Here is a 27,175-nt window from a genome sequence, read left to right as displayed (position 1 = left end):
CTGACCAGAATAATGAAAAGGCTTACCCTGTGATAAAAAAGGACTAGACAGATAAAATAGTCAAATAAATGAAATAAAATGAATATTTAAATAAAAATATACCCCGGATCACAATTCTAGAAGTTTCAAATTGTCAGGCTTAATAATATGCAGGAAAGGAGCCAAAGGCTAGCCAAGGACAGCGCTTGATAGTACTGAAGCCACTGTGGAGTTAGAAAAGCGAAGATATGGACTCCAAATATTCATAAACTGTCCTTCTGACGAGTGAAGCAAGCAGGTCAGGTACTCAAGGGGAAAACATTCCATAATTATCTCTCAAATCAGATTTAACTTGAAAATATTCAACTCTAGACTCAAAGTGTTGTGAGTACGAAAGTCTGAGCTGCCAGTGTAGCTTGTGACAGTTATCTGTGCAACAGTTAGCCTTTTTTTTTACAGTTGTAATTAACAAGCATTGTAATGTTTAAATACAAATTGATGTGTTTGAATATTTTTAACTCTGATTTTCTCAAGCGTCAAGAAGTTAATTCATTCATTAAACCACAGAATAATGTCATAGGATTTATGTCATTCCATAAATAGTAGTGAAAGTCTTTGAACAATGAAAAAGGATAGAAGTGATGATATTCCTGGTATTTTGATTGACATCTTGCACTTTCTCTAAAAGATGTGCTTTTGAAACGTATCATTCTAAAGCATTGATGAAGCTGTTTCTTCTTTGTCTTCCCTGCAGAGTGTAAAGATGTGAACACTGTGGCCTACTGCCCCCTGGTGCTCAGGTTCAAGTTCTGCAGCCGGCCCTATTTCAGGCAAATGTGCTGCAAGACTTGCCAGGGACACTGACCTGGACACCATGAAACTCACAGTATCCATCTTTGGGTCCTGCACACACTCACAGTAAGCCTGAAAACCCTCCCACTGAGCCTTGTAACAGCAGCCCTCGCAACTCCTCAGTCAGAGGAGTGTGAGCTCTACCTGGGCCGCTGTCGGACTGACACCTGGTCCTGTAACTGTTAAGAGGGACCTTTTTTCCAGCCAGAATCCAAACCAGACGCCTCTCCGGGCCGAACAGAGTCATACATTCCACTGGAGGGAGGGCTGCTGAAACCTAGAGAGACAGAGAGAGGGAGAGAGTAACTTCCCTCCATCGTCTTTTGGGATGAACCTTCTCTCTCGGTCTTTTGAAACAATCCCTCTGTTGTAATATTTTGGTGCTACTATATATTATTTCACTTTGGCCGCAGGGCTGGTCGCAGTACTCTCTTAAACCTGTATGTTAACAGGCGGTATTTGTTTAGCTATGAATTTAAAAATCCACTTTGTAAAGAAACTGATTTTCCAGATATCTTTGCCCATGAAAAGGAATATCTTATGCTATAAAATGAAAGATTTCTATGTTATCTAATAGTTGTTACTTGACCACGTTGTTTGATGCCATTGCTTTGTTTCGTATCAACATATTCATCAAGTCCTCGCTGTTATCCAGCTGAAGTATGAGCAGAGTTTGATTTGCACAAAGCTTCAGCAGTACGAGGACTTGTGTATGTTTTGTTTGTTTCGATGTGATTTGACTTGATGCCTCTGTGGAAGCTATAAATGTCTCACTGCAGTGAACCCGCCATAGTCTTGCCATTTTGGCTATTTCGCTTAAATGTTATCACCTCTACAGTAAAACAGTGCTTCATGCTGCACAGGACACACAGAGACACTGCCTTAGTAATGCGAGGAAAGCCAGTGCTGACTCACCAGGACATTTTCACATTATCGGATGTTATTTTGTGTTGTGGCTGCAGACTGTGGCAGCTCGTGCATTAAGTCTTCAAAAAAGAACCTTTAACAGCTCGGCTCAGTGTCGTTATCTGAAAATCTCTCAGCGCGGGGCCTTGCTGTTAATTTCTTTGTTGTTTTTTTTGGTTTACTTTTGCCACATGTTACCACTCATTCAACAGTGCTTGTAACTTTTACTGTGAGTGGAAATTCAGAGCACAGTGAGACGCAGTGTGTCGGCTCTGCCAGCAGGAACAGGTCCAGTAAGGAGGAGTGAAGACCTCTGACCGCACTGCTTTCAAGGAGGTTTTTATAGTAGGAGTGCTAATCTGAGGATGGATTTACACACATACACATAAAATATCGGATTTCTTTGTGGCGCAGATGTGATGTATTCATGGCTGTCTGAAACCACCATTCAGGCTGCTGTGGAACGATTTCTGCTACAAACTTTTATAAATTGGAGCGGATTTAAACTTGTGTGTGATAATTTCTTTGGCCACTTGGGGGCAGTGGAAACAAGCTGTAAACACTGACATATCACCTTTTAAGTAGATATGGCAAACTTGTAAGCAAACAGTTGCTTATTTAGGTGTCCAGCAGTTACGGAGCAACATTAGCTTTCACTTGGAGTCATTTTTCTGGCTGCCTGGCGAATCTAAGCCCCACGTTCACTCTCTCATAGCTCTGCTTTTGGCCTCCACCACCTCCTGAGGCAAAAATGTGGCTCCTTAGCTGCTACATGCTCCACTACGTTCACCAGTTAGTCCCTAACTGTTTCTGTCTGCTGTTTGGTGCTGAGCAGCTCGTGTACAGTGGGTTTTTGAAATAGCTGCCTGCTGTGGACAAAAACGAGCGACTCCATTCACATCGTCACATTATTTTCACATTGTCTTCTGATATACTGGTATTGATTGTGGCTGTTTTAAAGAACCACTCTGTGTATAGCTTTATGCTGACTGATCAAAATAGTCAAACCTGAAAATGATCAGCCAGGCAGCAGTTAAATGATTTCTTATCGCACAGGTGTTTGGGCAGATGCTCCCGGTGTGAACCCACGTCAGCTTTTTTCCTCTTAAAAATGGTGACGAGCACATCACCTGACCCAAATTTGTTGTAGGGCTAATTTTATTGTCGATTTTGACTGACTATTTCTGAAAAATCAAATTCAGCTCTTTCTCCATCCTGCAGAGGACACTTTTAGAAATGCTGCGCCATCGCTGTGACGTCCACTGTGCTCTGAACTCTGCTGTGGCCGGACTCCTCACAAACATTCACACTGATCACTGCTGATAGCAGCTCTGTGCAACACTAAATGTCTCATAATTTCATTGTAAAGAGAAGAAGCTACAGTATGTCTTTATGGGAATTAGCTGCAGTGTTGTTGTTTCTTTTTCTTGTGGTGCTTTTGTTTGGATTGGTGCTATTAGTTCACTGTTGTCGTTGTTTCTGAGTTATCACAACGATTGTGCTTTTAATGATTCAGAAATCAATTTGAGCCTTTTGTAATAATGTTAGTCTGCAGAGCTAAGGTGTAAGACTGCAGCTGCCTCGGGCCCATCAGCCACCAGGGGCCCTCTTTTTCATTTTTATCATAATTTAAGCTTTTAATTTACACTCTCTGACTTGGTTAAAGGGCCAATAATACAACTCACTTGGCAGAATTTAGGATTATGTCAAATATTGTGACAATTTCTTAAGGGCCACTATACAACATATTGGCATTTCCGATCACTCTGAGCAACGTGGAGATTACAAAAATAACCAATTTTGGTGGCATTAAACAAACATTTGGGTTTTGGGAACAACTTGACATATTTTAAAATTACAACAAAAACTTGTGGGTGCACCAGATCATGTATAGGGTCTCAAAAAAAATCTAAAGATCTGCTATGTTTAATTTAAAAACTCTTCATCAATGTGTACAGCTAACTCATCCATGCAATTTTACAGGTCTGAATAGTTGGAAATACCCGTTGTAACATTTTCATTTGCACATACTGTTTCAGAAGACATGTCAAAGAAAGATTACCTGCATTTTTTTTTCTCTTTATCTACCCGTGACTATAATAAAGGTTCACACTGAGTAGTGAGCCTGTTTTATCTGAGTAAATAAGAGGGGACAGTACCGGTAATTGTTCTGTTTTTCACATGCTAATTATAACATGACATGTACTGTATGTTGTTAAATACTATAGAAGATGAATCCATATGTCCCCCATGTACATCTTTTTAAAAGGAAATATTAAATTGATTAAACATGGTGCATTGTTGATTTTAAGGAATGAGATCTGTTCATTTAAGCCTCCTTCATCTGTGTGGTGTTTGCATCGACAAACGTTTGGCTGTGCTGGTTCTAAAATAGCATCCAGACGGAGGCTGAGATCATCAGTGATGGTCGTCTATTTCTGGATGTGACAGCTCTCATGGAAAACATGAAGCAATAACTTATTGTCTGAGTGAGGCTGAGACATGCCTCATGACAGAGGACAAGCGATGGTCAGTTGATTGTGTGTGTGTGTGTGCGTGAGAGAGGGATTTTAGTTTTATACTCTCTTGTACCCACTTCAGGCAAACACAAAACTAACAGAAGTTTGTGATACTGACACTTTTGTAGTTCCTTGATGGGCTAAAATAATCAAGGAGCCAACCCAGGAAAAGAAACACTCGAAACAGTATTAAGACATTAATAGAACAATTAAGGACATAAATAAATAATTAAATAGCTAGAGGAAACATGCGATGATCAAGTAGAGTGCATCTTCATGTAAAATAGCACCGGAGCTGCTCCATGTTAGATTACATTAGATAAGATCACGAGGGAAGATTGTTTCACGTCTATGACAAAAACATAAGAAACATGACAAAGCAAAAATAAAACATTCAACCAAACAACAAAACTCGACAATGAGTCAAAGAGTGATCACATTAAATGGCAGCATTAAGATTGTTTTGACCTTTCGTTACTGTTTGATTTTGGCGACTCCTGGTGGTAGCACGGAAAAAGACAACTTGGTATACAGTAATGAACACAAACACTAGGTCTGCAACATCTGCAACATGATTATTAAGATTGTCAGCGCATCTGTTGATTGTTCTCTATATATAGCAATTCATCGATTGTCTAAAAAAAGGCAGAAAATAATACACAGTGCCAGTTTTAAAGTTTGTTGTTTTATATGTCCAATAGTCCAAAACCCAAATACATACAGTTTACTCTCATATATGACACATAAGGACATCAAATCCTCAAATTTGAGAAGCTGCAAACCTCAAATGTTTTTCATTTTCGCTGTAGATGACGCAAAACATCCAAGAAGAGATTCAAAACAAGCACAAAAAGATGCAAAATGAGCCAGCAACCTACAACTACAAGCGAAGCTGTAGCTTGTGTCTCTTTTGGATGTATTGGTCCTGTGTTGAAGGGGTGGGGGGGCCTCTTACATGGTTGTGTCTAGGCTATTTCTGGCTACCTGTAAGTAATCAATGACTAAACCTGTCTACCCCTCCACCCCCCAGATTCACAGTCATCTATGTTTGCTGTGCAGGTCCTTGGAAACAGTCTCACTCAAAATGACATAAAACACCAAGAACAGCAGTTTGACACCTACGTACACACACACACACACACACACGCACTCTGTGTGACCCTACATCAGTTATTATGGGCGTTGGGAGCAGCATCCTCTCTGACGACACAAACACACGGTAAAGTAACCGCAGCCTGGGTGGAGCTGGCAGCTGGCAACCGAAACACCATCATTTGGCAACAGATTGAAGATAATTATTAGTTTACGGTTGTTGTCGCCGTCAACACTCGTCTGCTGTTGGCAAGACGAATCGGATTGACTAATTGTGCTGTTAACCTTTGGATCTGCTGACACTGTCATCAGCCCGTCATTATTTCATCCTCGCTCTGATGACTTTGAACATGACAGAAATACAGAAGTAGCGGCTTAGCTTCTGCGTTGTGAGTGTGTGCATCAGTGTGTGTGTGTGAGATCTTCGAGCAGTTCTTGTTTCACACACTGAACACTCTGTGGGAGTATGAGGAAGTAGGTCTGAATTATTGCAGTATGTCTTGTAGGTTGTTGGCTGCTGTCCGTCCTGCTGTGTGATGGCTGCAATCTGAGGAAGTCAACCGGTGGATTTTAACAACACACACACACGCGCACACACAAAAACACACTCTCTGGACGGTGGACACCTGAGGAGGAGAGGCCCGGTGGAACAATGGTACGGTACCACACCTTCATTTTCTATCTGTCACACCTTCAGGCAGCCGTAACGTGTGTGCTCTACTAAAACCAGCGCTTGCTGTATGCTTTTGTGTTTTCTCATTCATATAGATTTAAGCGGCTCTCGCACAGTTTGAGTCTTGATGCTTTTTTCCCCCCCAAAACCAGCATTTTAAAGACATTTTTCTGTTTGTAAGATTCACAGCAGCTCATGATTAACTTTTCAATGCATTTCATTTCAGTGGTTTCCATCTGACTAGTCATAACAGGGCACATTCTTGTTTAAGTCATTTTTGACATGATAACGGTTGTGATAGCGTATCTTTAAATGGCATCTCGTCAGGAAAATCCAGCTCCTTCACAGCAGCAGCAGCAGCAGCAGAGTGAGCTTCCTCTTTTACATGACAATTAACACTAACTCAAGGCAGTGAAATACGTTGATTGCATTGTTCTGTACTTCGATAAATTCAGATTTAAAGTGTCTGCAGGACAAGAAATTAACGTAAATTGTGGTGCTCATTTAAAATAAGCAGAAAAATACATTATCTTGAAAATACTGTGAGTTTATTGAGCTGCACTGTAATCTCAGTTTGCAGGATTTATTTCATACAGTCTCGAACAAAGCACCCCCCCCCACCACCACCCCTCGAGCTCTGCAGGCGGTTGCAGGAAGAGAACCGGTAGCATGTACAAAGTTTGTAGGGTTTCACAACAGGCAGAGATGAGATGTGAGGGGGAAGTGGACTACAGGAGAGGCCTGCAGTTTCTGTCACAACACTTCCTCCTCACACTCAGAATGGTCCAATGGTCCATCCAAGCTTACACACTCTGACTGTTGTAGTCAGAACACACAGCCAAGACTCTTTAAAATCTCTTAAACGTCAATTTAAGCATGTGTTTTTCACTACAATCATTTGGCTTTCACCCTGTCAAATTAAGAGTCACAAGCAGGTAAAGGTGTCAGAGGTCTGCAGTGATAAGTCTGCACACTGTCCAGTTAAATATGAGGACATGCTCACAATCAAGTGACAAAGGCAAAGGCCTGATTTGATGCAGAGAGGTTTCAGCTGTTGTGCCAAAACCACAGAGATGATTGGCATCGTGTTTGTGGTTGTCAGTTCTTGAGTGAATATGAGTAATTAACACAACAGCAGTGTCTGTCTAGTAACTGTTCAGAGTCTGAAGAGTACAAAGTGTTTCTCAATGAACACTGGTCACTGTGACGTCTGTGGATATATCCAAATACCAGAAACATTTGTTCTGCTGGACGATGCTCTTGTTTTCAGATATGTCACAGTCCACCGGCCATTTTCCAGCATGCAGTAAACTTCATGTTGCACGTGTAAGAATTTGATCCCGAACACCTTTCTAAAAGACAGCACAACTAATCACAAACCAATAAAATATCAGAAATGAATGGGACACTACAAAGAAGAGGGGAAAATGAGGTTTCAGTAGATGTATAAAGAATGTCACTGAGGTAGAGGATGAGTTCAACAGGGAGGCTCTCCTGAGTTTGGGAGCCATGACAGTTTGAAGCACAGCTTTGTTGCAGGATCTGAGGCTGAGTGCAGGTTCGCACAGAAGCTCAGTTGATCAAGAACAGATTTTATTTCCACACAGCTGATTTCAAACTAATCCTTGTGTTCATGCCTACAATCTTTGGACAAATAGGTGAGTGGTACACACCGCCCGGTCCATGAATCAGGTCGAAAAGCGAATTTTAGAAGCAGCACGATTACATACAAAGTCAGTGGACAGACTCAACTTGTCCCTGCCAGTTGAAAATGTTTCAACACAAGTGTAAAATTAGCTCGTAGTCAGGGGCTTCATCAGCTTCATAAACGTACACAGCTGAGAGGAAAGAAGAGAGACTGGAGGGAAATAAAAGAAAGAAGTGAAGGTTCTGGTGGGTTCGGAGTTGAGGCTGAACACACACACACACACAGACATGGACACACTGCCACAGATGGAGTCAGGGCCTCCGTTGCTGGCTGACTTACAGCTAACGTCTGCGCAAATGGTGCATTGGTCAAATGGGGCTGACCCGTCATATCTCTGTCAGGACAAGACTTCAGAAGACTTTCATGTTGGAACATTGTGATGTTCAGTTAGTGATATGATTTCAGTGATCCATTTTCATTGAAAGGAGAAGTGACAGTTCATCACATTTTCTTTATCTTACACTTGAACTTGTCTCACGTTTGAAATAGATCAGATATCTTTATTTAAAAACTTGATTTAAAAACTACCAGATGTTCTCTAGTGGATTGACATTGTGTGTGTGTGTGTTTGAATTTAAAGGTCTATTATGTGTTGCTGTTGAGTAGTTGAAGAATAGGTCTGCTAAGGTGATGTTCTGTATTTGTGTATTATCTGCAAACTCCATGAAAAGACCATGAATTGGTTCCATAGGTAAATCTCAAACGTGGATTAATCCACTGCTGAAAATAGTCCCTAGCAAATACACTTTTGTGTTTATGTTTATGAAAAACTACATTACCCAGCTGTTTTAGGAAATGATTTAATTTGACCCTGATGATGAAACAACACAATATTTGTGGCCTGTTTTTAAAGGCTTATTTCTTCTGTAGGTGCCACAGGGTTTTTGGGTGAGCCGCAGACAGTGAAGGGAAGTCAGAAAGTACTGATGGAGCACATTGTGTCAAGATGTGATACATTCAACAAATTTGAAGGTATCACATCTTGACACAATGACACAGCACCGGCAGCATCTTGCCTAAGGGCACCTATGTAGCTGCGAACCGAACCACTGACATTCTGATTGGTGGATGACCAACAGAACATTTATAGCAGAGCGATAGCGTTGCTGCTTTTGGTTTAGTGGGTTTTACACTCATGACTTCCGTCTGAATTTCCCCTTAAGGGTATTTAAATTCAGAAATAAAAATACACGCTGAATGACAACGTCACATACAGTGGTTTTTTATATGCCTGCTTAGTCCAAGACTGAATTACAGGTACAATTAAAGCTAAAGCGATAGCTACAAATCTTTCAGAGCATGTTCACCAAAGATATCGCAGGTGCCAGAATGACAGCCATCATTTCAAGTAAAGACAGGAGAGAGGAGGTAGTTTCTGTGATATGGCTTCATAAAGAAAGTTGTATAAGGAAGATAAACCAGCTTTCTTATGCAAACTGCAATGAAGGAAACCCGACCCAGAGACAAATTGAAATGAAACAAACTGAATCATTTCCAAATTAACAAGCATATATAAAACACTTGAAAAGCAGATTGCAGTTCTTTAGTCACACTCAATAAGGATGTGGCAGAATTATACAGAAAGGTGTTGTCTGCATAAGAATGAGATTTTGTATTAGAACCATCGCAGCACCAAATATTGATATAAATCATAAATAAAAAAGGACCCAGAATTGACCCCTGATGGACACCTTTTTGTGTATTGTATATTCTAATACTCTAGAACTCATTTAATATCTGTGGAAACTTTAGGATCTCCGCTAGAATGAAAAATAACACTACACACTTGGCAGAATTTAAGATTTTTGTGTTTTCATAGAGAGATTAGTGGTTTCATGTAAAGTTTTAATTAGATTTAACGCAGACTGAAAACAAATTGATTGTAAAAGAAGAAAAAGAAAACAAAAGAAAATGTTTCGACATATAAGGCTGGAAGTGACTTTTCTGATAGTAATGATGTTCGTTGGTGTTGGCCGGCTATGAGGCTAACAACACCTACACTAAAATGAAACAGCTGAAAGGTTTATTTTGAGCTGCAGCTCTCTCTTTTTTTAGTGATGAGTGTCAGTTCAAGGTACAAACATGAAGCACACCTGTAAGCTGCTCCCTGCAGGTCGTAGCCCCAGACCACAGCACTGCCACCATGCCGACGACAAGAACAAGACTTCACACATCAAACAGACCGGCGTCTTTTAGGGACAACCAAGACACGGGAGACGAGTTCACCTCACAGTTCTCTAAGAAAGTGTCAACAGAAAACTATGGTCTGTCTGACGCCCTCTTGATTCCAAAGAGGCAGACACTGTTTCATAACACACCAATCATGAAGTTAAAGCCCTCTTTGTTGTTCCATCACCATGTTATGATCAGATTCTGTGTGTGATCGGGCAAATCGCCAATGAGTTTGGTGGTGCTTCTTTAAAATGTCCATTTTAGAAAATGAGCTCATCTCTTCTGTGACCTGTTGCTTGGCAACCAACCCCAGCTTCCTGTCATGGCAACCACAGTGGATTACAGTCTTCAAACACATCTATACCGATGCAGAACTCTTTGTCATTTACCTACTTCATTAGACACCAACTTAAAAGCACTCTTTGTTTCTCACAAAATAATGACAATCGAACCAGCAGAGCCTGGCATGTAATGACTTTTAGACTGAAACATAGATCAAGCCCCAAACAGCCTGGATTCACAAAAGCAGTTTTCATTTGACCTTCCTTGCCTAGTCAATGCTCCCGTCTTTCAAAGTCTGTGCCCTGAGCTGGTCACACAGACTTTTTGTGGTCTCCAAGCCCAGGCTGATTTTTCAAAAATCCAAATGTTCTTCCAGAAGCACAGGAGACATTACACCACTGTTTTCACAGGCTGAGTACTACTCCTCATCCTCAGTGGTGTGCCCCTTTAAAGCATTTAAGACATGGGACTATTTGACTTAAGAAGAGTTGATATGCCCATAAAAGATGAATTCAAAGAGAGGCAGCATCTCAAACATGCATCCAACTTCTTTCTTTATCTCTCTGGTGTCTGATTCAGGCTAAGTACCACTGGCAGAGTCAAAATGTCAAGCAAAGCGGAGTGGACGACATGGTCCTGCTGTCCAAGATCACTGAGGACGCCATTGTGGAAAACCTCAAGAAACGATACATGGACGACTACATCTTTGTATCCTTTTTGTTATTGTGCTATTTTGTTTTTAAATGATGTCCAGTCTAGAAATAGCTGAATTTCAACAATTTAACTCCATGGACATCAGGAAGATGCATGAGCAGCTTTGAACAGCTTTGACAGAAGCTTATAATGGCATCTGAACAAGTTTAGAGTCTTGTTTAGATCTTTGTGGGCAGGAAATATGATGACTGTGGGACAGGAAGTTTAGCCATTGTGTGTCAATAACGTGAGTCTGTCATCAGCTCCCACCTCAACCTTTACCTTTAATTTCTCAAAAGCGCAAGGTGGTTGAGAAATGCAAGAAAACTTGATGTTTGTTTAGTGAAAGGTGAGCATTAATGCTGTGGACCCTGTACAGGTTTTGTCAACTCAATTCCTACCACAGTCTGTGTTACACAAATTCCTACACTGCCACACTCATACGTCCATCCCCACCTTGAAACACAGAAATATGTCGACCAAAGCACAAATACACAGTTAGACAATCAAACAAACATATAAGGGCATGAATGCAATGAATTCACTCTTCCTCTTCTGCGTTCACTGTGTGACTCAAAAGCTCACTTCCGTCTTCTTCGAGCATGGCTGAACTGGAAACCCATATTTAGAGTCAGGAAAAGACATTCAAGTCAAATCTGCCGTAGCTGACGTCACCTCAACTGCATTAAACTGGCAAATAAGCAATAAGTCAGGGTTTTTTTTTAACTTGTCAGGAATGACTGGTGGTGGATTATAGAAATCTTTACTAATCATTAACTAGTAATTAACTGCATAGATAAAACAATTTTTAAATTGCCGGGTATTAAGCTGACATGAAGTGAAAGATCATTGTGGTTGGTGTGACTCTTGCATAGCGTGCATAGACTTTTAAGGTAGTTTTTGTATCACAGTAATCAGGAAGTATGGTCTGTTTAACCTCCATATAATAGCCAGGCTGTAGCACAGGTTTTTAGAAATACTGAAGTCATGATCCCAGTAATTTGACAGCAACATCCGTCTGTAATTTATTAATCTGGTATAGCCAGACCTCTCTCTTACACTATAATGTATTAGCCAGGCGAACAGCATTGCTCCGATGGAACCACTAGTTCTGACTGAAATATCTCAATGGCTTCAGGGTGGATTGCCATAAAATTTGGACCAGACATTCAAAGTTCCCAGAGGATGAATCCTACTGACTTAGAAGATCCCCTGACTTTTTATCTACCGCCACCATCAGGTTGAAATTTGTAGTTCTGCATGAGATGTCTGAACCACTGTTTGATGGACTGCCATTAAATTTAGCACAGATACAACTGCTGTCCTCAGGGTGAATTGTAATAACTTTGGCAATCCCTCAACTTTTAATTTATCTCCTTACTTTATGTTTGCAGCCCAGTGCCTGCAAAACAGATGGCATTCCCATCAGCCTCAGCTTTATTTTGTGTTTAGCGCTAAACTAAAATAGTATACCTGCTTAGCATCATTATGTTAGCATTGTGAGCCCTGCTGTGCAGGTGCGACCTCACAGAGCTGCTAGTATGGCTGTAGAATCCAGAATAAAGACCACTGAGGACTTTATGGGACTTAAACTTTCTCATTTCTAGGCAAAAATACTGTAGTCATGACCTTGGTGTCCCCAGAGAATGGCTTGCTAATGAGTAATTGATTTTTATTATCCGTGAAGAGAGCTGTTAAGAATATGCATATATTAGCCACATATTTTTCCATCACAGTCCTTGACCTCACTGCTCAGACATATATCGGCCCCGTACTAATATCAGTTAACCCCTTCAAGCAGATGCCCTATTTCACTGACAGAGAGATCGAACTTTACCAAGGAGCTGTGAGTAAAACACTTTGTCAACAATGCCTGTAAATTTGTGTTTTTTGGTCCAAGCTGTTGTCGTATACACCACCTTCTGCTTGTCGTTGCAGGCCCAATATGAGAATCCACCCCACATCTACGCCTTGACTGATAACATGTACAGAAACATGATGATTGATGGAGAGAATCAGTGTGTCATCATTAGGTGATCACTACAGCTCTGTTTTTCTTCTCAGTCTTTTCTTTTTGTGTCTTTTATTATGCTGAACTCATTGTGTCTTTTGTGTGATGGTGATATTGTGTTGTTTTTGTGGTGTGTCATGTCCTCTCTTTCATGGTGTTGCCGTAGCGGTGAGAGCGGTGCTGGAAAGACGGTGGCTGCCAAATACATCATGGGTTACATTTCCAAAGTATCTGGGGGAGGAACAAAAGTTCAGGTAGAGACAGCAAGTTATGACTTACGACACTATTACAGCTCCTGCAGCGTGGTGTGTAGGTATTTTTCTTGCGTCTCAAACGGTGTGATGTGTCTGTGTGTTGCAGCATGTAAAAGAAATCATCCTACAGTCAAATCCTCTGCTGGAGGCTTTTGGTAACGCCAAGACCGTCCGCAACAACAACTCTAGTCGTTTTGTGAGTATAACCTTTACTTTAAGACCTGCTGCAGATGAGTTTCGATTTATCAATAAATGTACTTTACACCTGTTCATAGTCAGTGTGCCACTATGAGGTCAGAGCTGCTAGCATGGCTTTCGACTGGAAAGTGCTGTTGAGAATCATTCAGAAACAAAATCACACAGACCAACCAAGATGACATCACCATCACCAACTATGGGGTAGTCCATTATACTGAGTGCTGGACAAACACACAGACACAAAATATTCATGTCTACTACCGACTCTGAAGATCACGTTTTAAATAACAGAGTGTAAAAAGAAACACAGTAGTAAAATTAATGATAAATCATTCACTGACATCAACCTTGTGGCTAGAGAGAGATCTGAACCCACCGACATGCTAGGAAATCCACAGACTAGATCGATAATACAGCGATTGCCTCCTCCTAACAGATGTGGAAAATGATTTTGAACTACTCACAAGTTCATTCTTGGCCTTGGAAGCAGTAGTTGACCAAAAATCTCCTCCTCGTCAATTTCATCTGCTGCATGATACTGAACTGAAAGAATTAATTTATGATCTCATCTTAAATTGTATGTAAAACATGTAAAACTGATTTCTCATGCTGTGAATTAATGATAATGATTATTATGATTAGATTAGTCTGCAGATTATTGTTTTAGATAATCCATTATTGTTGGTCTATGAAATGTCAGAAATGATGATTGACGCTGATGCTCACAACGAGACATTTCATCTCGTCCCCTGTCGTTTCACTTCAGTGGGGTCTTGACGCTCTAATTTCACACTTATAAACCACATCTGGATGTGTGCAGCATTTTGTGCATGAGTCAATGTGCTTCGATGTATGCAGAATATCCTCTAGCTCAGTAAGATGCAGCAACCATGGAGGGCGCAGTTTTTACCTGAAAAGCTGCTGCTTGTTTGAGCGCTGTCTCATTCTGACAGATTTTTTCAATTCTGATTCATGACACTTACTTATGAAACATTACCTTCATTCATTTGTATTTATTGTTTCATAAGGCTTTAGTATTGTGTCGGCTTGAGTGCACAAAGAGGGGAAATATTCTTCTGCTTACCCGGCACCCGTCGAGTTACCCGTTTTATCTGCTCACAGCCTGTTTGCCGCCTCTAATTGCTGACTTTGATTTTGCGTCTACCAGGGGAAATACTTTGAGATTCAGTTCAGCAGAGGAGGAGAGCCAGACGGTGGCAAAATCTCAAACTTCCTGCTGGAGAAGTCGAGGGTGGTGAGCCAGAATGAGAGCGAGAGGAACTTCCACATTTACTATCAGGTCAGAGGCTGATGGGGGACGTGCACAGATCATTACAGATCAGTCACAGCCACCTAAAAAGTTGCTGACCGTGCTCTCAATTCATTACTCACAGTTCATTGAGTCAAATACATTTTTTTTAGGTGTCCACTTTGAAAAGCACCACCACCCGAATTTCATGTTGAACTGTTCTTTAACCTGCACTGTTTTTTTTAGCTGATAGAGGGCGCCAATGATCAGCAGAAAGAGGGTCTTGGCATCATGACCCCAGACTACTACTACTACCTCAACCAGTCTGGGACCTACAAGGTGGATGGGACCAACGACAGCAAAGACTTCCAAGAGACTATGGTACATATATGATGTAGAATATCAGCAGTGGTTCCCAACAGAGGCTTGGGATCCCTCCAAGCGGTTGCTAGTTAAAATGTGGGGGCGCTGTGATGATTCACTGAATAAGAAAGAAAAAAAGAAATACAAATCATGCCTTTTTTTTTTTTTGGCTTTTTTTGGCTTTTTTTTTTTTAACCTCTGACCTCTTTTTTGTAGGCCTCTTTTAGCTCTTAAGAATTATTCAGATTAAACATTGACTTTCACCCTTTGGAGGAAGCAGGGTTGCAAAGTAAACAGTGCTCAAACGTTAGGGAACGTAGCGTTAGCTAACCATGACTTACTGTAAACACTTTAAAATTTTAACTAATTTGAGCAACTTCTGTTTTTCGTTTTGTGTTACGACGACCTGCGCACACTTAGCTAAAACTACTGCAGCCTAATACGACCTCCACTGCAATAATTCCTTCAGGCTTTGTTCCAGCTAAACGTGATAAGCTCATTCAAATTCATTGTAACTGGGTTTTGGTGCTGCTGAATTCTGTTGCTGTTTTCTCGCCTCATTAACATAAAAATAGTAATTTCTAAAACAGTTTCAGTAAAAACTGAAACTCTAACACTTATGAAGGTTGCATTACTTGCAAGGGTGCTGTATTAAACTGCATTATTTTTTATTAGCGCGGCTAATAAGACAACTGAGTGTAGCCGCTTTGTTCGCTCTGAGGTGTTATGATGTAGAAAATACTCCATTATAGCCTGATAAAACAGGAAATTAAAATGTATTGTAAAATAAAAAGTGTTAATTTATTTCTCATATTTGCAATGAATCGTGCCCAGGCTTGTTGGTGGAACAGCAACAAAATGCTGCCCTCACTGTTTGTCTTTGTGCAGGAAGCCATGCAGGTGATTGGGATCTCAGGTGACATCCAGATGCAGGTGCTGCACATCGTAGCAGGCATCCTCCACCTGGGGAACATCAGCTTCATAGAAGCAGGCAACTATGGGCAGGTGGAGAGCACGGACTGTGAGTGAGACACATGCAGATGCACTAGACACACATGTGTACACACCATGCAAGTGCACACGCTCCCACTGGAGTGTACTGTAAAATTGCCCCTTTTCTCCCCAAGGGATATGAGCAAATTGGAGCTCACCACGACAAAGCGGTTTCATGGCAAACACCCTGCTGGTTGATAGAATCTGTGCACATCAATACTACCTTGTTTATCTTCTCATTTGTTTGCTGCCTGAGATAATTGGTGTTTACATCCACAGTGGGAATTTTACCATCCCACAGTCCCTGTCCAGAATTGTACAATTTAAGCATCTGCAGACTTTATTCAGTTACATCTATTTACAGCAGGAAGATATATTCTCAAGCAATCTGTACGCATTCTGGCTTGAAGTGGACCATATCTAAATCTTTATCACAAGCCTCATTTTGACATAATTGATTTATTTGTGTTGATTTGAAATGCAACTTTGCTTCTCCAGTGCTTGCCTTCCCCGCCTATCTGCTGGGCATCAACCCCAACCGCCTGCAGGACAAGCTGACCAGCCGGAAGATGGACTCAAAGTGGGGAGGGAAGTCTGAGTCCATTAACGTGACCCTGAACCAGGAGCAGGCCACTTACACACGAGACGCCCTGGCCAAAGCCCTCTACGCAAGGCTCTTTGACTACCTGGTGGAGGTAGTCTAACTGTTTAATACAGTAGTGACAAAATTAGATAACAGGAAATGAGAAAATTCTCTTTTTGTCCAATGGAAATAGCTACACAAGTTGACATAAACGCATTTGTGTTTTATAATTACAATCATATCCTGTCTGTCTTGTCCAGGCCATAAATAAAGCCATCCAAAAGCCACATGAAGAATTCAGTATCGGAGTACTTGACATTTATGGCTTTGAGATATTCCAGGTTAGTCCTCATACAATTTACAGTTCCACGATTTTTATATGAAGCCGCTAAAATAGGAGGTGTCTGTTTTCAGACGGCACAGCACAGCTGTACACAGATTTGATGTACAGTGTTGATGATATGACATTGACTGGATTGTGTTCTCCCCCGGCAGAGAAATGGCTTCGAGCAGTTCTGTATCAACTTCGTCAACGAGAAACTGCAGCAGATCTTTATTGAACTGACTCTGAAGGCGGAGCAGGTAGCAGCAGTGACATGTATTGCCTTTGCAAAGTTTTTGTCTTCCTTTTGCCTCTCACGTCTGCACTCTGCTGAGTGAATGGATTCTGTTTGACAGAGACAAAGAGCGAGTCTCTGCATAATTTAGTCTGAATCTGGTTGTGAATATTTCAGATCCACTGGTTTTCCTTTCAGCTCTTTTCTTTCTGTTTCGCTCAGGAAGAGTACGTTCAGGAGGGCATCAAGTGGACGCCCATCCAGTACTTCAACAACAAGATTGTGTGTGACCTCATTGAAAATAAATTGGTAAGCTCATGACTGCAACACCTTAACCAATAAACCAACATATACATACAGGGTTTGTAGAGGTTCAAAAGGGGAAACAGGTGTGCTTCTCTACGCTGAACTAGCTGGGTGCTCTGCCTAGAAAAAAACAAAAAACAGCATAAGCTTTTGTTTAATGGTCATGTCATTGTTTTTTTAATCATCTACTTAACATCAAACAGTAACTCTTATACTGTAGATTTGCATTGGGGATCTTTTTTCTTCCCAGTTACTTTCAAATCAGTTGCAAGTGGTAACCATACACAGTCAAAGTCATCCACACCGTCCTCTCCTTGCAGAACCCTCCTGGAATAATGAGCGTGCTGGATGATGTGTGTGCCACCATGCATGCCAAAGGGGAGGGTGCGGATGGCACTCTGCTGCAGAAACTGCAGGCCGCAGTGGGAACGCACGAACATTTCAACAGCTGGAACTCTGGCTTCGTCATACATCACTACGCCGGCAAGGTAGGAACGTGAAGCCAGTCAGAGTGACTTTCCAGCAGCAGAAACGCCACTTTGACAAGAGTATTGTATTTTATTTATATTAAACAGTAGAGTTGCTGATTGCTTGTCAGCAGATGTGTGTTTTGATGGTGGGTTTTGTCACACCAAGTAGAAGAAAGTCTGTTGTTGCATGAACACATTAAACTCTAAGCACATTTGAATTCAAAATTGCACAGCAAATACCCCGACAGTGCTCTCTATTAAATAACGTTTGCATTAGCTAGTAAAATTTACACAGCCGTAACATCTGGTGTCGCCTCAGGTGTCATATGATATCAACGGCTTCTGTGAGCGGAACCGGGATGTGCTTTTCCCCGACCTCATTGAGCTCATGCAAAGCAGCGAATAGTAAGTCCCCTGCACCTGTCTGTTGTTTTCACTCATGACATGTTGTGAAAAGAAACTCAGTGAACAAAAAATCCCTCCCTCATTGTTTCTACAGTAACTTCATCCGGAGCTTGTTCCCTGAAAACCTGAACACAGATAAGAAAGGCAGGCCGACCACAGCTGGCTCAAAGATCAAGGTGAGAGTTTAAGCTGAGAGGAATCATGAACGAAAAACCTGAGCTCCTTTAATCGATCTGCCTTTCATTTCATCCTCAGTTTGAATGCATAAAGCAGAATAAAGATGTTTTTTTTGGGGTTGGAACAATGTATTGATGTTTTTTCTGGCAGAGACAAGCAAATGATCTGGTGAACACGCTGATGAAATGCACTCCGCACTATATCCGCTGCATCAAACCAAATGAGACAAAAAGGCCGAAAGACTGGGAGGAGAGCAGGTCAGCATCCTCACTGTGGCACACGTTCCCACTCAAACATACAGTAAAGCCTTCTTAATGAACGGTGGCTTCCATCCGTTTTTAGGGTCAAGCATCAGGTTGAATACCTGGGACTGCGGGAAAACATACGAGTAAGAAGGGCTGGATTTGCGTACCGCAGAGCCTTCAATAAGTTTCTGATGAGGTGAGTTTAATCCTGCGCGCTCCATTTCCAGTCCATTTCTGTGCGTTCGTCCTGAAAGAGCAACGCAGCTCAAACACACTCCCAAAAAGTGACTTTTGGCTGCTGCGTGTGTCGTACCCAGGTATGCCATTCTGACAGCGGAGACGTGGCCATGTTGGAGGGGTCCAGAGCAGCAGGGGGTCCTTCACCTCCTCCGGTCTGTCAACATGGATAACGACCAGTACCAGATGGGACACACCAAGGTCTTTGTCAAGAACCCTGAATCGGTAACAAACTTTTCATATATTTCAGTCTGGGTTGTATTTTGAGTCTGTACTGATCAGTGGTGGAATGTAATTAAACACATTTACTCAAGTACTTTAAGAACTTTAGTGCAAATCTGAGTTACTTGTACTTTACTTGAGTATTTCCATTTCATTCTTTCACTTTGATACTTAAAATATTTTGGAGATAGTACTGACATACTTTATAGTATTTCTACAATGTGGCATTGCTGCTTTTAAAGAGGCTATAATCAATATCTGTATAATAACAATGCATCAAATGAGAACGTTAAAACAATATGACGATCTAAAAGATTCTACAAGCAACTTGTAGAATTATCAGCAAATCTGCGGCCCCCCTTGGGTCTGCAGAGCTTTACGCTGAGCTTCAGCTCATTGTTCAGCTGCAACTTTACAGTTTCTCCCTCTCATAGTGTAGATTTTGGTCACAGCAGGCTGCTATTTTAAGGTCTGTGTGAATAAACAACTGTTTGCTAATAAGTTTGCTATGTCAACTTAAAAAAAAAATGATATGTCAATTCACACCTTGTTTCTGCTGCCCCCAAGTGGCCAAGAGTCTGAAAACTTCCTCTTGCTGATGCAGTCTTGCATGTAACAATGTTACAGTTTGAAGAACTTCAAATGGTGCTGATGCATTCCTGTGAGAGGAGGCTCATTTAACAATAACAACGTCATGTATTTTGAAATAAATAATAAATGTAAACTCCTTCCTCTTGCTGGTTGCTTCGTAGCTTTTCCTGCTTGAGGAGATGAGGGAGAGGAAGTTTGACACTTTTGCCAGAATCATTCAGAAATCCTGGAGGAGATTCATTGCCAGGAAGAAGTATGAACAGATGAGAGAGGAGGGTGAGTTACAAAGACCAAACTGTTGTCCCTACTAACATGCACATTTGGAGCTGTGATTCTAAATGTTTCTCCATCCTCCAACGCAGCCTCAGACATCCTGTACAATTCCAAGGAGCGGAGGAAGAACAGCATCAACAGAAACTTTGTGGGAGACTACCTCGGTCTGGAGCAGAGGCCTGAGCTGCGTCAGTTCCTGGCCAAGAGGGAGCGCGTCGACTTCGCTGATTCTGTCAACAAGTTCGATCGCAGGTTCAAGGTGAAGCTTCATGAAGCGTTGTTACGTTTAGTTTCATTGAATTTGACTAACAAGAAAGTTGCTAATATTGGAGATGTGTGATCAGAAAACGTACCTCTTCCCCAAAGCCACTCATTCTTCTTCTCCTTTTTTGGCTTTGCTCACAGTTCTCACTTCTTTTTTTTTCTCCCAGTCCATAAAGAGAGATCTGATCTTGACACCGAAGGGCATCTATCTGATTGGTCGAGAGAAGGTGAAAAAGGGACCCGAGAAAGGACAGATAAAGGAGGTGCTCAAGCGAAAACTGGAGTTTGGGAGCATCAGTGGTGTTTCTCTCAGGTAGGTCTCCAGTTTAGAGGAAATACAACAGCCCCCCCACCCCTGCAAACAGTGACAACTGTGGCTGATACTGTGGTGGAAAATACAAGAACTGGCTGCCTTGTCTGTCAGTAACTGCTCTATGAGAAACCACTGTTGCTCTAAGAGCAAATATAGCAAATGTACATATTCTACTGAACTGAACAGTTCACAAAAACTTGGTCTTCTTTTTATTACTTTGTCCGCTGAGAACTTGACATTTCAGAGCCAGTTTCACAAACATGAATACTACATGATTAAAGCAAACAGAGTCATGGTGGATTTACATTTACACTTTCATTCAGTGCTAACGAGATAACTAGTTAGTTCAGATGTTTATGAGTTGTTAGTGGTTCAGCCAAGGACACAAACGATTCAAAAACTGTTTGAGACCTGAAGACGTCAAAAGCCCCTGATAACAAACTGTATATAAAGCAGTTAAAACTCGCTCCACCTCAACCAACTGCAACAATAAAACGCCTACTAAATTAATGCACAATAATGTAATTTATTAATAAATATTAGTGACAAAGGCCATTTTTCAGCAAAATCAGTACTTTTACATTTGATACTTAAAATAACTTTAGCTGATACTTCTTTACTGTTGCCTTAGTAGGATTTTAAATGCAGTTGTAACTGAGACTTCAATTTTATCAGCCTTCACACTTAAACTGAAACCTAGTATTGTCACTTCAGGTACAGTTTGACGCAGCTTTAATGTCTTTAACTTCAGCTATTAGAGCCACAGAGCAGCAGCAGCTTGACATGTGACAGTGTTTCAGTGTTTCAGCAGCGGTGTCTGTTGTATTTGCAAAATGTCAGCTTCTCTAGTTTCCTTCTTGTCTCGCCTTAGCAGCTCTTACTGGTCTGTTTTCTCTTCCTTCAGTACGAGACAGGATGACTTCTTCATCCTCCATGAGTCCCAGTACGACAGTCTGCTGGAGTCCAACTTTAAGACAGAGTTCCTCAGCCTGCTCTCAAAACGCTTCGAGGACGTGACCAAGAGAAAACTGACCATCTCTTTCACTGACAGGTAGAGGAAGCCGCGTGCTCTCACACACTGTATTTGTATAGAAACTCACATACACAAACCACTAACTCACTTCTCTCCCACTCAGGCTAGAGTTCAGGGTGAAGAAGGAGGGCTGGGGCGGAGGGGGCTCCCGGGTGGTGGTGTTTCAGAGGGGGCAAGGGGACATGGCCCAGCTCAAACCTGGAGGAAAGACCCTCACCATCACAATAGGGGACGGTCTACCCAAGTCCTCCAGTAAGTTAAAAGAAATAGAAAAAAAACAAGTTTCATACACACAAACAAAGATGAAAAATGTGACTGTACACACTGGACTTCTCTGGTTTCCATGAGTGTGTTGTAACCGAGCGTGTTTCCACAGAGCCAACCAGGAAGAGTGCTCCTCAGTCTTATGGTGGAGGGAGAAATCACATTGCCAGCAGAGGTAAAGTCACATCTCGACCTCACTGTAGCTCTTTCATTTCCACTGTTGTGCTCAGTATATTATCTGTATATCTACTACAATCCTGTGACCCTTTAGACCCGGAAGTAGCTTCTCAACTACTGTATTCAGCACAGCTTTTAGGTATTTTATTTGACTATGTCCATTTTATCTTTACACTTCACCTCCTCTATCATAGTCAAATATTGACTTTACAACGTACTTTTCACTCCACTACTTTTATTTGGCTGCTGTAGTTACTAGTTGCTTTAAAGAGCAAGTTTTACATACAAAATTGGTACAATATGATGTTATAGACTAACAACAGTATATAAAGTAGTAGAAATAAGTACATTTTGGTGCCCGTACTTCTGAACTAGTAAATGTAGTTGTGTGTTTAAGCAGATATCTGAGCCATATTTTTGCAAGGTTTTCATTCAGCAGCAGCTGTGCAGACGTCTGGAGGCTGATTCAGTTTCATCTTTACGTTTGTCTCTCCTCAGCGCACCAGAATGGAGGAGCCAAATTTTCCAGAGCCGCTCCCAGCAGACCATCAGATATCACATATTCATCCCCGCACAAACAGGGCCGCCCACCCAGCACAGCCCTGCCAAAACTGGGCACCCAGAGAGGCCCCCGAGTCCCAGCTCACAACCAGTACAACCAGGAGAACATGGACTTCCTCAATGTGCCTGACCAGGGCATGTCAGGGTAAGGAAGATCCCCTTATGAGACATGAAGAAAAGGGAAGGACAGCATGTGCGGGTGGAGCTGATTACTCATAAAAATCATTCATTCAAGTTTACAGAGTTGTCAAGGCATGTCAAGGTGAGGCTCAGTACCCGCTGAGCAAACAAATACATTAATTTCATAGTGAGAGAGATGAACCTGTTTATAGGGAGCTGAGGGCCTGATGCCGCCTCCAGGCTACCTGCTGGTTCCCTGCTCTCTGTAATGGCCGGGCTTTGAAACAGTTTGCAGGAATTGTCAGCCTCACAGCACACAACATGATACATCAGTTAGTTATTTTTGTTTGTAATTACATGCATCCACACTCTCTCAAAGTTCATCTTCCCACCAAGTTTAGCAGTAATCTCTGGTGCCACATGACTACCCCATGAATTCAGTTTAAACTCTCTTAATACAGGCGCCGGTGTGTCTAAATATAGTGTTGAGCAAGGTTTTCATGTAAGACTGGATTTTTAGTCATCTCTGTTATTACTAATGTTGATGTGATTTTGAATGACGTTTTTTTTTTTTTTTAACCCCTGTAGCAGAACCTGAAGTACTGGTGTGACTCTGCTCTCTGTGTGCTGCACTTGAAGTTTCAAAAGAAAGCATGAAACGCTTTTAAGTATAAAGATATATAAGCCTGAAAGTGCTCTCTGCGGTTAAACTCCACCTGTTCGGCCATTTAGCCACAGGGAAACTCGACGTGCCCCTCTCCTCTTCAGCTCCTTTCATCCCTTTGTCATTTGTGCCCGTTTGTCACAGGAAGCAGAGGAAAAGGAGCATCAGCCAGCGACCTCCTCCTGCTCCTAAACCACAGCCTCGACCCCAGGGGCCCCGCTGCCGGGCGTTGTACCAGTACGTCGGCCAGGACACAGACGAGATCAGCTTCGAGGTCAATGACGTGCTCGACCTCGTCAATGAGGGTGCGTGGATGAGAGTGATCAATAATCAACAGGCTCTAGATGGATTTACCTGATAGATGTGAAATGTCCTACAGCGGTTGATGATATTCCTCCCTGCTTATTTTCTCTACAGATCCCTCAGGCTGGTGGACAGGCAGGATCCGAGGAAAGGAAGGTCTCTTCCCTGGCAACTATGTGGAAAAGATCTGAACAGGACTTGATCTGTCCTGGTGGACTGTCTTGGACTCTGTGTCTGTTGTGTATTTTGTTGAAAGCAGCACACACTCTTCGCTAAAGACACTGCCTGTCAATTGTTATTGGTTGCACGGTACATCTTCATCCATAATGGAAACAGGGCTGTTTGAGGGTGGGCCTTCCTGACATTCGAGCCACCTGTAAGTTGTTTGGCACGTTGCTGTATGCACAGAGCTCAGGAGGCGTCGCTGTTATGGTCATCATCGCTAAAATGCAGATTAAAACTGCAAAGAGCCGCTCAGGTTACACCTCTGCTGTTGTCTCAGACCATCCTGCTCTGCATCCTGCACAGCAACAAAATGTTTGACCTACGCTCCCACAATACCTGTCGTTGAGCTGTTCCTCAAAGCTAACATTACAGCCTTAATGGAAAAGTGGCCTGAAAATACTGCATCGCTTTGTCTACAGTGTTTGTGTTTGGCTGAAGACTTCTCCGGAGCAACGTCCAGTAATACTGCTCAGTGTTCTTGATTAAGGCAACAGCATGAAATCAAGTAATGATAGATATCTGAAAACGTATTCAATACGCAGCAAGTGAATGTGACTGTTCGGTGTGTACTGCAGCAAACCTGCTTCAGATGAATCAAAGTCATTGACAGAGACAATATTTTGATCTTACTTAAAATAAAAGATTTTGAATTCATGGATTATTGCTAATATCATTGCTGGTAGTTTCTTTTTTTATTTCAAAAATAGAGAAAATATTTTCATATTGTGTAAAATAATGTAATTCCCTCACAGTCAATCAATATTTGTTTTTGCATGAATGAGAAGAGAAAAATAAAGAGTTTTTACACTGATTGTTTTTTCTGTTCGTTCTTTTTTTAATCAATTTGTATTGAAGTGTTCACATGGTACACAAAGTCAAGTATCAGGTAGTAGTGAGGTAATTTCACTGCACTTGAGTATTTACATTTTATGCTACTTTGTACGTCCCCTAACTATTTCCAAGAGGGAAATACTATAATTTTTATATCACAACTATAGTTCAGATACTTTTCACATTAAGCTTATACATGTAAAGTATAATGCCATTGGTTTAATAATGTGGACTGCTATAGATTTAACTATCAACAGTACGCAAGGTTGAGCTCCACCTTCCAGTGCTGGAGAGTAACTAAGTACATTTACTCAAGTACTGTACTTTGCACTTTAATTGAGTATTCCATTTTCTGCTATTTTATACTTAATCTTGGCTACAATTCAAAGGCAAAACTTGTATCTGACTGTATCAGCGTTAGTTAGTAGTTATTTTGCAGATTCTGATTAAAAATACAAAATCTAATCAATAAATGAATCATGTTTAGGGGTTAAGATAAATTTTAATTTACTTACCTTTACACACGAATACTTCTACCACCACTGCATTTGTAACACGTGTGCAGCTTATGATCAAATGAAACAAACACACACACACTCCATCACGACACCTGCTCTTCCGCCCAGCCGTGCTTTTATTTTGAAATTGGAATCGCAGGCGCTGGCCTGACGCAGCGGGGGCAGATGGACCGGTTGAGCCTCCTTTCCAGAGAAGACCTGAACTTACGCACACAATTTCAGCAGACACCTGTAACACCTGCTTCTGTCATCAGTCTGTCCTGTTTAGGGTATTTGAATAATAATGCTCAAACATTCAAACCCTCCAATCGCCTGTACGCTGGTTTCACGGTGTTCTTGCTGGATTTGGAAGTACTTTTCCACCTCACTGCGAAGTTTTTCTCCAACATTTATCAAGGCGTGTTTTCACATGTAAAAGTAAAACATTTAACTGGAGTGAGGCCGTTCCAGCCGTTTTTCCCTGGTGACATACTGTCCCAGAGATGTGAAGCCGCTCAGCATGCTCATTAGTGACGTAACAGCATCGGGAGCGTTTCCAGGCTCCGCCCCGACACATCCACCTGTTGTACCACCTGGAGCAGAGCAGCACCGACCGACTGAAGGCTGGGACAGCAGCAGCATGGGAGGTAAGACCCGTCCGTTCCTGATACTTACACCCTAAGTTCTCTTGTTTTTCATGCAGTTAATTTATGAAGTGATGAGTCTTTCATGACTTTTTCCAGTAGAAAAGGTGTGAAACTGTCACCTGTAACATGAAATCACTAGAATATTCCTGCTGTTGTTCCTGACAGTGACTCAGTGCATGTCTGGTGATCAATAGTGAGTTTCACCTATGACATATGTCAACAGTATTTACACTCTAGTCTCTACTGTTTACACTCATTGGCCTCTTAGGAACAACATCCTTGCCATAAATCCTGCCTCTGTGAAGCCTGTAATTTATACTTTTAGGTGACATTGTCTGAAAGGTGTAAGTTAATTAATTCATTGTAATTATACTACATTACACTGAGATGTGTATATTACTTTTACTGTGCTTTTATTATGTTTTGAGAAGGGCAAAACATTTTAAACTCTATCGTATATCATTTCAGTGTACTTGTGGTATAATTTTTAATGTGGTGTAGTGTTTTGAGAGGTGTGTCATGTCTGAACATCTGAATGTTAATTGACTACAGTATTTTCATCACATTGTGCAATGAAACATCAAATTAGAGTTGGTGAAATTACTCGTTCTTGTGACGCTCCCAACAGTCCGACCCTGTGCTGTTTCACATGCAGTATTTCCTGTAGCAGTGTGCACTACTGGGGCTGTCAAGTCATAAAGTTCTGCACTTTGACATGTCATAAAGAGAACTGCTCAGTGAGAACAGCTGCATAACGTCCTCCATGATGTGGGATGGAGCTTTTGATAGAAAATAACATTATCAGTGTTGTTTCAGCTAGAGACATGGAGGGTCTAATGAAATATGCAGGAAGTTCAAGGACGCAGTGTTTCAGGAGCTTGATGCATAATAGTATCTAAAGGCCAGAATATTTTGGTCTCTGCTTCTATTGTGACCTGTAACTTTTTAATCCATCTCTGAAAAGACCCCCAAAAAACACCAAACTCATGCACTGGAATACCCCTTTAATCAAATGATCACTTTATCTCTTGTTATTTTGCTTATTGAGGTTGTTCTGTAGTCATACACTCGACCAAACAAATGATGAGAAAGTGTTATGGTTTCTTTTTCCCTTTCCATCACTCTTTGGAACAAAGAGGTTGCAGTCCAGAAATGTCCACAGTCAAATAAGAAGAAAATAAGAACATAGGGGCAGAATGCAGATAAACACACTGCCACACACACACGAGTGCTGATTGAGAAGGATTACTTTGATATGAGTCCAGA

The 27,175-nt window shown here is 41.5% G+C and overlaps 2 protein-coding genes across 5 annotated transcripts in view; both read left to right on the top strand.

Moving 5' to 3' along the window:
• Window positions 1-3,988, top strand: part of adamts10 (ADAM metallopeptidase with thrombospondin type 1 motif, 10) — a 48,821-nt gene extending 44,833 nt beyond the window's left edge. For all 3 annotated transcript variants that reach the window (XM_041934936.1, XM_041934937.1, XM_041934938.1), the window contains exon 26: window positions 734-3,988. In XM_041934936.1, the coding sequence (XP_041790870.1) occupies window positions 734-843 (110 nt within the window). In that variant the 3' untranslated portion in view covers window positions 844-3,988. The remainder of the gene's footprint in view (window positions 1-733) is intronic.
• A 1,623-nt stretch (window positions 3,989-5,611) lies between these two features.
• myo1f (myosin IF) lies at window positions 5,612-24,745 on the top strand. 2 transcript variants are annotated; one of them, XM_041934828.1, is made up of 29 exons: window positions 5,612-5,737; window positions 5,855-6,003; window positions 10,763-10,891; window positions 12,633-12,722; window positions 12,815-12,909; window positions 13,054-13,141; window positions 13,248-13,337; window positions 14,508-14,639; window positions 14,835-14,969; window positions 15,840-15,972; window positions 16,443-16,639; window positions 16,788-16,868; window positions 17,023-17,109; window positions 17,307-17,393; window positions 17,711-17,878; window positions 18,180-18,265; window positions 18,360-18,441; window positions 18,593-18,699; window positions 18,785-18,883; window positions 19,005-19,149; window positions 19,899-20,013; window positions 20,100-20,269; window positions 20,442-20,587; window positions 21,492-21,638; window positions 21,724-21,872; window positions 21,997-22,059; window positions 22,560-22,767; window positions 23,551-23,711; window positions 23,824-24,745. In XM_041934828.1, exons 2-29 carry the CDS (start codon window positions 6,001-6,003, stop codon window positions 23,898-23,900), a joined length of 3,270 nt encoding a protein of 1,089 aa, XP_041790762.1. In that variant the 5' UTR covers window positions 5,612-5,737; window positions 5,855-6,000; the 3' UTR covers window positions 23,901-24,745. The 2 variants fall into 2 exon arrangements, with proteins under 2 accessions (XP_041790762.1, XP_041790761.1); XM_041934827.1 differs by having other exon boundaries at window positions 5,620-6,003.
• Window positions 24,746-27,175: the final 2,430 nt, after the last annotated feature.

Source organism: Chelmon rostratus, chromosome 4, assembly GCF_017976325.1.
Source record: "Chelmon rostratus isolate fCheRos1 chromosome 4, fCheRos1.pri, whole genome shotgun sequence".
NCBI classification, from domain to species: Eukaryota; Metazoa; Chordata; class Actinopteri; order Chaetodontiformes; family Chaetodontidae; genus Chelmon; species Chelmon rostratus.
Note: the sequence above shows the minus strand (reverse complement) of the source record. Positions and strands in the feature narration are given on the sequence as shown.

What these genes read in the sequence shown, in the direction of transcription:
- myo1f (XM_041934828.1), top strand. An exon ending in AAGACTTCCAAGAGACTATG is followed by an intron (nt 14,970 to 15,839) that starts GTACATATATGA and finishes GTCTTTGTGCAG; the next exon opens with GAAGCCATGCAGGTGATTGG. An exon ending in TTCAATAAGTTTCTGATGAG is followed by an intron (nt 18,884 to 19,004) that starts GTGAGTTTAATC and finishes TGTCGTACCCAG; the next exon opens with GTATGCCATTCTGACAGCGG.